General features: G+C 35.2%; 2 protein-coding genes across 8 annotated transcripts; one reads left to right on the top strand and one right to left on the bottom strand.

Annotated features, from left to right (window-relative positions):
* The first annotated feature begins 223 nt into the window (after positions 1–223).
* On the top strand, positions 224–3,006 carry LOC142539026 (uncharacterized). Its single transcript, XM_075644321.1, has 5 exons — positions 224–378; positions 493–686; positions 2,136–2,220; positions 2,458–2,523; positions 2,651–3,006. Exons 1-5 carry the CDS (start codon positions 295–297, stop codon positions 2,741–2,743), a joined length of 522 nt encoding a protein of 173 aa, XP_075500436.1. The 5' UTR covers positions 224–294; the 3' UTR covers positions 2,744–3,006.
* Positions 3,007–3,408: 402 nt separating this feature from the next.
* LOC142540764 (transmembrane 9 superfamily member 12-like) lies at positions 3,409–6,813 on the bottom strand. 7 transcript variants are annotated; one of them, XM_075647123.1, is made up of 3 exons: positions 6,677–6,791; positions 6,142–6,213; positions 3,409–5,536 (listed from the first exon to the last, which is right to left on the bottom strand). In XM_075647123.1, the coding sequence occupies exons 2-3, from the start codon at positions 6,210–6,212 to the stop codon at positions 3,517–3,519; spliced, it is 2,091 nt and encodes a 696-aa protein (XP_075503238.1). In that variant the 5' UTR covers position 6,213; positions 6,677–6,791; the 3' UTR covers positions 3,409–3,516. The 7 variants fall into 7 exon arrangements, with proteins under 7 accessions (XP_075503238.1, XP_075503240.1, XP_075503241.1 ...); XM_075647125.1 differs by lacking the exon at positions 6,677–6,791 and adding an exon at positions 6,360–6,638; XM_075647126.1 differs by lacking the exon at positions 6,142–6,213 and having other exon boundaries at positions 3,409–5,547; positions 6,677–6,813.
* Between the last annotated feature and the right edge of the window lie 3,906 nt (positions 6,814–10,719).

The following is a 10,719-nucleotide window of genomic DNA, read 5'->3' as shown; positions in this document are numbered from 1 at the left end:
TTTATTATTTAAAGACTCACAAAAAATTGTGTTTCTATTATTTGATTTTTCTTATGTTTATAAAATTCAATATTATTAAAAAAAAATTAAGTACATTAATCTATCTATCTATTTATCTAATTATTAAAAATGTAAATTGTCTTAAAACCATGTTTTTGGATTCGGACTACGGTTACTTGTCCGGAGTTGTCCCCCTTCTATTTTCAGTTGTTACCACTTACCAATACTGGAGAAAAATACTCAGCTGAACCCTCTCGGGGACACTGCATAGACTCGTTAAACGGTATCGTTTCAATGGCAAATCAAGGAGCGAAAAAACGTAAAGAAGAAAATGCCCGTCACATGAAGAATCTTCTCCGCCTCATCATCGTCTCCAATGTAACCTTAATAATTCATCCACTGTACAATTTGAGTTTGAATTTGAATTTGAATTTGAATTTGATCTGTATTAATTTTCGTGATTCCCTTTGGTTCGCAAAATTTTGGTTGCAGATAATTTATGTAGCGGTGAGGATCGGAGTCTTCTACTCCAGCTTCACGTGGAAGCATTGGGCGGGATTGATTTTGACTTCGCTTGCTTATGTAATTCCGTATCAGCAGCTCTCTGTAATGGCAAAACCTGCTTACACTGAAGGCGGGGAGCTTCTCGATGGTGGATTTGATATGAGTACTGGAGGGATTTGTGGGTATGTGATTTTTTGTTATTATTATTTTTTTGTTCTTAGTCGCAATTGATGTGGCATGGCATTGATTTAACAAATTCAAACAATCTTATTTTAAAGAATTGGATTGAGTTTTGAATTTGGATATCAAATTGTGATGATTGAGAGTAGGAAATTTGAGGATTGGATGAATTTCGAGTCTTGAATTTTGAGCTGTGTGTTCTAATTTTTGTTTTTCAGAAAATGAAATGATTTGCTTATACCCCTAATTGAGTAATAAGCTGCATCCAGTTCAAATTCTCGCTATAATGGATTGACTTTGTTGCAGGATTAATTCTCATACTGAATATGTGGGACAATGCAGCGAGAAGCCTTTAGCAACGCCTACTATACAAAAATATGAATGATTATGGTATAATGATGTTAGCAGAATTAACAAATTGATTAGTAGATGAAGATAAGAATCATCTAATAGCTAATTAAATGGTATAAAGCGGCCCTTTTGGGTTCATTGTAGATGAAGATAAGAATCATGGTACTGTTTGCACACTATCTGTTGGTATCTTGGTTTGTTAATATTTGTTTTTATTTGAACTTTTTCATTAGTTGCTGTTCATTGTGATCTTCAATTGGAATGGTTTGTGTCATTGTTTTAAATTTTAAGTACCCTTATCCATTTATGCTCATAGTTATTGCTTTTGTGTTTTATATTTAGATTTCATCTTGTCTACCGTGTTGATGCAAAAGTATATGACTGCTGGTGCGAAAGAGTTATTTCAAATGTAATAAGTTACTATCCACTCGCATAATTGGTTTGTTTTTGGTTATGTATTCCATAACTTCAAGCTTTGAATAGCATCGTTCTACTTGAGGGTCACGATTCCAGCTTAGTGGATGCGTTTTCTTCTGATAACCGATCAGGAAACTGCATGTTTACAGGCATAATGTTTTCTCATATTGAGTGATAGTCATTCCCATTACAACTCTCAATACCGCAGACTGTGTCTGTGTATAGGATGACTTAATATCGGATTAGAAAGCTTGGACTTGTGTTTACTGACGTAGCTTCTTGACTTTTTCTCCTTACTGGGAAGTGGGGTGGAGGTGGAGAATGGGCCGTTGCATCTTGAAATGATGTAAATTTGATGTTTGAAGCTTGCTGGTTGATATGTTTTAAACTATCCCCTTGGTGGATGTTTCAAATATTTCTATTTTACTTGATAAGCTTGCTTTGGCACTGACATATTCTAATTGTCGAAGAAGAATGCAATAAATGGAAGAACATGTTGCTAATTTTGGTATATGTGAATGTTTCTTGGCTAGTTTCTTTAATTGCTTCATAGTCTTTTTTGTTGCCACGATATACATCGTGCATACCATATGCCATATGGATATATATTTTATTCACCACTCACAAATCATTTTCATGAAGAGAACTATAGTCTTATTTTCTGTCTTCTTTTTTTATTGCAGATATTTGCACGATTTGATCTATGTTACGTGTTTTGTCCAACTCAGTTCCATAATATCTGAAAATTTTTGGCTGGTATACTTTGTGGTAAGTTATGTGTATTCAAAATTCAGATCTTTTTTACCATATCTTCTCATGCATTGTTCCTTGATATTTATAAATATGATCTGATATGATTTGTTGAACAAGTTTTTGATATTTTATGCATGTCAATTTTATCCATTCAACAACTCCGCTATCCTGTTTTAGCTAATGTATCTAATTTCCTTATTAGTTTCATTAGAAGTCGAATGAACTTGAATGGTTTTTCATTTTCTTTTCTAGATTCCAGCATTCGCAGCATATCAACTATTTGGACTTGTCAAAGGGTTCTTGCCTGATGGTTCAGAGGTACTTGCCACCCACATGTTTGGCTTTTCAGTTTTCTGTCTTTCATCAATGATAATTCTGCAAAAAAATTATAAATATGGTGTCACGGTTCTAGTATGGTATTCACTTATATTGATCAATGGTATAGGGAGATGAAGAAGATGAAAACACTCGAAAGAAAAGAGAAAAGATGGAAAAGAGGGCTTCAAGAGCCAAATTTGTCAAGACAAGGACCAGATAATATGAAATTCTGCCATCGAAGCATTTGAATATCGGTCCAGAAAATTTTTGCATGAAGTGGTTTGTCGAAGCCGATGCCAGCTAATATCGGACTTAAGTCTCATATGGCAATGACGAGTACGACACGACAAGTTCTTGTGTTTTATTTTCAGCTGTATAATGAGTGATTATAAAAATATTTGTGTTTGAACAAGAAGTAGGACATTGTCACGAGCTAGGAGCCGGGACAGAGGATACTAATTTATTTTAAGCAATATACGATAATTAAAAAAAAAGTGTCAAATCATTTGTCTATTAATAAATAATAATAATATAATGTTATTATACTAAAGTTAATATGCGTTTAATATAAAATTTATAAAAACTTAATAGGCATTTCATTAACAATAACCACGATTATAAATTTATCTTCTTATTATAATTAAAATTTGAGGGGGTCAATTATAACCGTAGCTCGGCCGACGTCACGAGATTATTCACATCAACAACTTAAAGACCACTAAAATGATTAACTGCTGCTTCTCTTTTCCAATTTATGGCGACAAAGAACTGATCGAAAACGTCCGAGTTTTTAAATACATGAGTCATACAAGAAGTAGAAAAATGCAACTTATTTGAATAAAATTGCAAACCACATCGAGTGTAGGTTGAGTGAATTGAAGAATATATGGGGAATGAAGCATCTAAAAACACAGATTTTGATACAAAAGTATCTTATCTTGAAACAGATATTTTAAGACAGTCTGCTTAATGTCCAAGATTACCAAGTATTCTTCAATCAATCTTTACTGACGAGAATAGGTAATGGACAAAGTAAAATGAAGTGAGAAAACCGATGGTGCCAGTAGAAAGCATAATGGCAACTGCCATTATCAGCGAGTATCCAACATAGAGTGCAGCTGACACGGTCCCACTCAAACTCTGTAGGTCGAAGACGAGGTAGTTTATGGAATAGAGGAACACATACAGTGCAACTGAACCCGAAGCATAGAACGCTTTCCACCACCACGTCCAATCCTCGACGCAGAGATGCATGTACGTTAGGACAACAGAAACTTCAGCACAAACGGTTACCAACAACAGCATTACAATGAGCAAGAAACCAAATACGTAATAAAATCTTCCAAGCCAGATGCTGGAGAGTATGAAGAACAGTTCGATAAAAAGGGTTCCGAATGGGAGAGTTCCAGCACCAAGAATTAGTAGCCATGAGGGATATTTGCGTGAGGGGATCTCTCTTGGGATTTGATTGGTTTGGACAGGGTATTGTATCGGCTCAGCTTGTGTGCCTAAGAATCCTCCGACAAGAGTGAGTGGCACCGAGATACAGAACCAAAGTGCAAAGAGTGTAAAATACAAGGAAATGGGAATAGCACCGGTGCTATTACTTCCCCAAAGAATGAAATTCAAAGCTGTCAAGATAACAAAGACAATTCCCGGAAAGAAGCATGCTACTGACCAAGAAACTGATTTCCACCCTTCAGATGAACCTTTTATGGTCCTCCACATGCGTACACTTGTGTAACCAGCAGCAATTCCAAGGAAAAGATAAAGCATTATCATACCGGTTAACAGCATACCTCGTGAAGCCGGTGACATGAAACCAAGGGCGGCAAACACGAGAGTGACAAGTGACATCCCGGTAATTTGAACTCCATTTCCAACCATGACACAAAGTAACTTTGAGTGTGATGGTTCTCTGAAGACGTCACCAACCACAAGCTTCCATCCAGAGAGCTCCTCATTCATCTGCGCCTGGGCTTCTTTGTCTAACTCTTCATACCTTGTCAAATCTCTTCTCACCGTTCTCAAGAAGATGACAAAAACAATGCCTGCCAAGAAGAAAATCACCATCAATGAGTTCAGAATTGAGAACCAGTGCACACGGGATCCTTCCATCCTCAGATATGCATCCCACCGAGATGGCCACCTAATGTCGCTTTTCACAAATGCAACCTCATAGGTAAATGACACCCGCTCTTGCTCCCTGATAATCTGAGATTTGTCAAGCTCCTTTGGACAGCTTACAGATGTACTATTATCATACATGTGAAGTTTTGACATCTTCTCCGGGTCATTCTTAATGCTGCAAGGAACAACCTCAAAACCAACAATCTCATAACCTGAAGCCTTCTTTTTATCAGATTGTGAGATTACACCCATACCTTCTTCTCCAGTACCAATAATCTCCACACCTGCTCCTTCGTACTCATGAATCAAAACTGTAAACTTGAGATGATTGATAATGTAATCATCGTCACTGTTGGCAGGAGTGTATCCAACTGGAAACCCAGTCCATTGGATTTTAAGTCCATTTTGCTCTGTATACCTCATAGCAGGCAAATTGTCGAGATTGATGTTAACCTGATACATATCCCGAGTCCTCTGTTTCAAAAGTTTGACCTCGTGGTCACTCAAAGGAGATGTAGTGCATAGGTACACGGTTTCGTTAACATTCATTCTGAAACGGTATGGAGAATTATCGATTTGATCTCCCATTAGAAGTTCTCCAAGATTTTCAGCACTTTTCTTGACTCCCCCTAGAGGTGGACAATAAGGAAGACTGTAATAGCTGAAGGGAAGCTCAGTTTCAATGGAGGTCAAAGAATTCACTTTGGCATAAATCTCTTCCCCTGTTGAGTATGTATGCATATAACTTCCGGGTAGATAAAAACCATTACATGCTTGTAATGTGAGTACCAAGTAGATGAAAGCAGTACATAATTTTCTTCTTGAAATCAAGATCAATTCCATTTTCAGCAGAAGGAAAGCAAAGAAAATGTCCTGCAACTTGCTGAATCCAAGCTAGGATCGATGGCACATTAAAAAAAAAAAGTTTCTGCAATCAGATAATTATAGAAATGACAAGTGGCGACTAAATGAAGATCAATAATTAAGTATTACTAATCATGTCATGATGAGGGCATTTCAACCAATATTAATAAGAAAACACGTGCCATTTTCACTTGATGATACTAGAGGTTTACTAAGATGCATCAAGCTACTAAGCCTAGCATCTTGCGTATTAACAAACAAGAAAATCAACTTAGCAATCAGTTATTAACAAACAAGAAAATCAACTTAGCAATCAGTTTAGAAAAGAACACGAGGATCAGCAGAGTCCAAAAAATAATTAGTCTTTTCAAGCCATGGTTAACATTGAACAAAACCGTTTCTGTGCCAAAGATGGTAGCATGAATAAACATAATCAATTATTCAATTTGCACCTAATATAAGCAGTCAGATTAAACTTTTTCCTACCTCCACAAATTACTAGGAAAAAATACCAGAAAGATCCGACCTCTACAACAATATTTTGCAAGGGAATATAAACAAGTCAGATAACAGATAGTATTCCAAGGAGGCATCTGATTATAAATGAGCATATAGCTACCGTACAGATAAGAGGAACACGTGCAAGCTCCAGTCAACAGTATGCAATCATCAATGGCATCTGTTATGCACATCATCCTTTCCGATTTCAGTTGAGTAAGAAACAAAAAAGTAAGCCGATGTTATTAGCAAATTAACCATAACAAAACGAACTTTAACATCTTCACGGCACAAATACGCAAAATTTAAAGTGTAACCGCACATGAATAATTAGAGTTGCGCACCTCGCACCGACAAACTGCGTAGGCAGAATACTAGTACATATTCAAAGAAAAATAGAAAAATGCCAGAAATTTGAAATCTCAAGCACACAATTAGAAAAAGAGAACATTAATCAAAACGAACATCCCATAAGTGGATCTACACACCCACCCAAGAAAGGACCCCAAACACCGATAATTACGTAAGAATCAGAGATATGTAAATTCAATCGAACTTTCAACTAACCTACAATGTGAAAAAAAATACAATCATAATTTAAGTTCGCCTACATTGCCAAAAAAAATCAACAACGGTACGAAGTGTTGGGAGAAACACATACCAGATGCAGATCTGAACTCGATTGCGTGCTGTTAAGGTTTATCGAGAATGAGAGTGATTTTGATGTTTATGAGATATTCGCAATGAGACAGATCGACTTAGTTCATATTTATAATAAAAATACAAAAAAAATTAATGGGTCGGACCGAATGAGAAATATATCTTATAAAATTAACCTTGAAACAATCTCATGAAACCTCTTTTTAGAATGAAATGTTGATAGAATTAACAAAAAAAATATAGAATAAATTGTCGAACTTTATGTAAAGTCTAAATCCGACTATATATGCCAAAATCATGCTCGGTGGTATGGGAGGACCAAATCAAGTTTTTGTCATTCTCCTTCTCACATGTGTATTATTACTTCAGTGGTTGCTGATCTCTGTCAATTATTTCTTCATGACCATTATTTGGCGATAGATTTTAGGCAGTGCCGCGTGAGGTCGTGCAAGGATGGGTTGTCGGTTCACTTTCATGCAATGTATTGAAAAGTTATGACATTCAGTCAATTTAGTTGGTGACATGTTTCACGTGCAACGAAGAAGAGACTATTCTTGCTATTAAATGAAATTATTTAACATAACATATTCCCCTCATTTTCTCTAAGTTTTTATCTTTTAGAATTGAATTTGAATATAAAGTTAGACACACACAAAAATGTGTTGAGAAAGGCTGTAAAGTTGAAGGAATCGTAAAATAAGTTCTAATGAATCTAAATGACAACTAGTTATCCAAATTTAATATCAATGATTTACAAAATAGTTGGGAGTTGGGAGTTGAAATGAAATAGAAGAAAGAAAAATTTCGAACTAGAATGTGTGTGCATGTGGTGTGGATTCAGTGTAAAATGATATAAAAAGTGTGTATATTTTTACAAATGGACTCGTTATTTGTCAATTATTAATAATGAAATAGGTTGGCGGTGTGCACGGGAAACTTGAGGGCCAGAAATGGCCCAATTTTCCTTTGGATCAGCTTATGAATATTTGGGTCCAGTTATTTGGTGGACACATAAATTTCCTTGGACGACGTACTAACGTAGGGAGCTCGTCTGGACTTCCAGTGAGGCGGCAAGTGGGTGATCTCCGGTGTCTTGCGGCAAGCTCTCGCATATTTTCTCTTAATTTTTTGATTTTTAACAATTTCAAATGTGCTCGCTAAACATTGATTTATCATTCATCCAATCTTAATTATTATACAACTTAAAAACGCTATGATATACTAGTAACATTGCATGTTTATCTAAAAATATCCCGAAAAGAAATTACATTATTATTATTTTTCAAAATTCAGTGCACAAACACAATTGAAAACCAATTCGTGAAAATCAAATTACATTATCAGGATTTGCCGATTCGAAGACAAGGAAAAATAAAATCATCAAATTTCCTGGGGCAAATGTCTGAATTCATTCCCATATTTAATTTTATTATTAATCAATTTGTCGTTGGTTATTTTTTATTGTTTTTTTTTTTTTTTTTGGTCTTTTTTTTAAGGTTTGCTAATGGACAGAGGCACGCATTCAAAGCAGAAGGTGCAGAAACTGCTGAATTCTGCGTTGCCCAAATTAAAAACTACTGAATTAATTAATGTGACAACGTGACAGCACGCCTCAGACCATTTTTTTAATTATTAATTATTTTATTTTTTGAATTACTTAAAAAACAGATATGATCCCAGTCTCTTCGAAGACATTATAAAAATATTGTATAAAATTAATTTGAATTTCACTTTAAATCATCTCTCATAATTTTTAATTTAAAATATCTAAACTAGAAATCACGGATGAAGACTTGATTGAAATAATAACTTTTTCGGCATTAATTTTGCACTCTGATTGCTTTACGAGCCTAGAAAATAAATGGGGAAATGTGCGATCAAGTTTGAAGAAAGATTGTTAAAGATAAAACAGCTGCGAAGGACCTAGCTATCAAGAAAAAGCATTTTAAAAGGGAAAGATATTCATCTAGTTTGTTTGTAATAAAGAAGAAATCACGTGGGTAATATCCGAAATGATAAAGCATGAATGCATAAAACAAGCTTAATAAAACGATATATGCGACCAGCCCAGGTGCAAGGATTTGTTAAATAAAGAAACCAATCTTGGTATCAAATATGAACCCTTTAATCGCATATAAACATGATGCTAATATATCAGACAAACCCGAAAGAAAAAGTGAGAACAAATTAGGGAATAAAAATTGTCACAAAATTATAGATTGAGCCGTCCCGCCAATATCACCACCACAGTCAGAAACCAATAGAACAGCAATGGGTCGAGAAGTCAAACCCCATTTACAAAGACGAAACTTGGAACTGGCCCAAGCCGAGAATTAAGAAGACGTACGTTCATTTTCTTGGCAGCTCCATGCTCAAATTCAGTTCTCACGGCTTCCATCTTTCGCCAAAACTTGATCCTCCACCGCCCTTCCCACCACCGGCCGCCGCGGAAGAACCACCCTAAATCCATATCAACAGGAAATCCAAAGTAAACGTCCACCCATCCAAGAAATTAGTAAATGTATAAAGGGCTTTTGGGAAGAACTTCAAATGGTGTATTGCCGTGGTATTGATTTTTAATCTTCCTCTTGTTTTTACAGGTACTTGTTCCAATGGCTTTGATGGGCATTCTTGTCTTTTTGCTTCAAAATCAGAAGCATACAAACATTTTCGAAACAAGAGCAAGAAAGGCTAGGACATGCGAATTTGCTTTGGTTTGTGGTTTTGTACATGTCTGCTGCCTGCACACTGCTCCCTCTGTTTTATCAATAATGAAGCCAAGGAAATGTAGTATAAAAAAACTATTTTTTTTCACCCTATTTTTTAGAGGAATGAAATAAACTATATAAGATTTTCTTAGTCCAAATATTATTTCATCATACAAATAATTCCCCATATACATGTACACCAAAATTTTTCAAGTAAACAGATTATGTATTGTGTGATTTTAGCTTCATTTATCCCCAACTACATAAAATTGATTAAAAAATTTATCCCATAAACCCAGTTTTTTTAGCTCGATCCCGTTCATACGCAAGTTAACTAGATCTATAATATATGGACATTTTCCTCTAAATTATTATTATTTTATTTATGTGTGGACAATAATTTGCCAGTTTAATGCATAGAAGCGCTAAAGTTGTGTCCCCAGTGTTGCTAGATTTTGCGCTAGCAAACTCTGCGCCATTTTTTGGTCCTTAATTTAACCTTCAGAAATCAGGAAATCCCCTCTGTATCCCCTCCCTGCAGTTGAATACTGTTCCAGCTTTACTGACCAAACATGCATCAATTTCGAGGACCTTTTTTTCGAGACTGCCATTAAACCAAAGCCCTAACCCCCAACGTCGTTAGTTGGAATGCCTAGCACGAGCAATTGCCACGTCCAATACCATTTTTTTTTCCCAAAAAAAATGTATGTATATACACACACACACACACACATCTTAATTTAATTAGCAGCATGGCTTCTCAAAAAAAATGTATATACACACACACACACACACACACACACCTTAATTTAATTAGCAGCATGGCTTCTATTATTAAAACAGAGCATCTTAACATATCGGTTCCGCACCAGGAAAAATCGTTGTTTATAGGGTAATTTGGTCAATTGATTTATAGGGGGTGTTTTTTCCAGGCTAAGCTAACTGTAGCTTTGATTTTAAAATGTAACTTGAAACCATAAAGTTTAGATGCAAGTTGTGGTTTCGTTTGGTCAATTTAAAGAACCAAACAATGATTTAATTCAATGTTTTATCTTATGCAACAAACGATATCTTAGTCTCTAAAAAGCTGTTAAATTTTAATTTCAAGAAAATTTGAAAGTTGGTGATCAATCAAATAAAATTTAAACGTGGGTAGGTGTGTGTATATAAATATACATACATTAATTATCGTATCCATCGGCATAAAAAAATGGGGAAGAGACAGAATGCTGATTCAAATTCAGAATTCAGGAAAAAGCTTAGTATAATTTTCGAGGCTAAAAATATATAGTACATATGAAAGATAAAGGAGAGTGAAGTACCTGTATAACAAAAA

This window comes from Primulina tabacum, chromosome 3 (genome assembly GCF_025594145.1).
Source record: "Primulina tabacum isolate GXHZ01 chromosome 3, ASM2559414v2, whole genome shotgun sequence".
NCBI classification, from domain to species: Eukaryota; Viridiplantae; Streptophyta; class Magnoliopsida; order Lamiales; family Gesneriaceae; genus Primulina; species Primulina tabacum.
The sequence above is the reverse complement of the archived record's forward strand: the minus strand, read 5'-3'. Positions and strand labels throughout refer to the sequence as shown.

Excerpts from the sequence above, each read along its gene's own strand:
- LOC142539026 (XM_075644321.1), top strand. The coding sequence starts at position 295 with ATGGCAAATCAAGGAGCGAAAAAACGTAAAGAAGAAAATGCCCGTCAC. Across the intron at positions 2,221-2,457 it reads TTTGGCTGGTATACTTTGTG|ATTCCAGCATTCGCAGCATA; the intron begins GTAAGTTATGTG and ends TTTCTTTTCTAG. Across the intron at positions 2,524-2,650 it reads TCTTGCCTGATGGTTCAGAG|GGAGATGAAGAAGATGAAAA; the intron begins GTACTTGCCACC and ends TCAATGGTATAG.
- LOC142540764 (XM_075647123.1), bottom strand. The coding sequence starts at position 6,212 with ATGATGTGCATAACAGATGCCATTGATGATTGCATACTGTTGACTGGA. Across the intron at positions 5,537-6,141 it reads TGCACGTGTTCCTCTTATCT|CAAGTTGCAGGACATTTTCT; the intron begins GTACGGTAGCTA and ends GCTTGGATTCAG.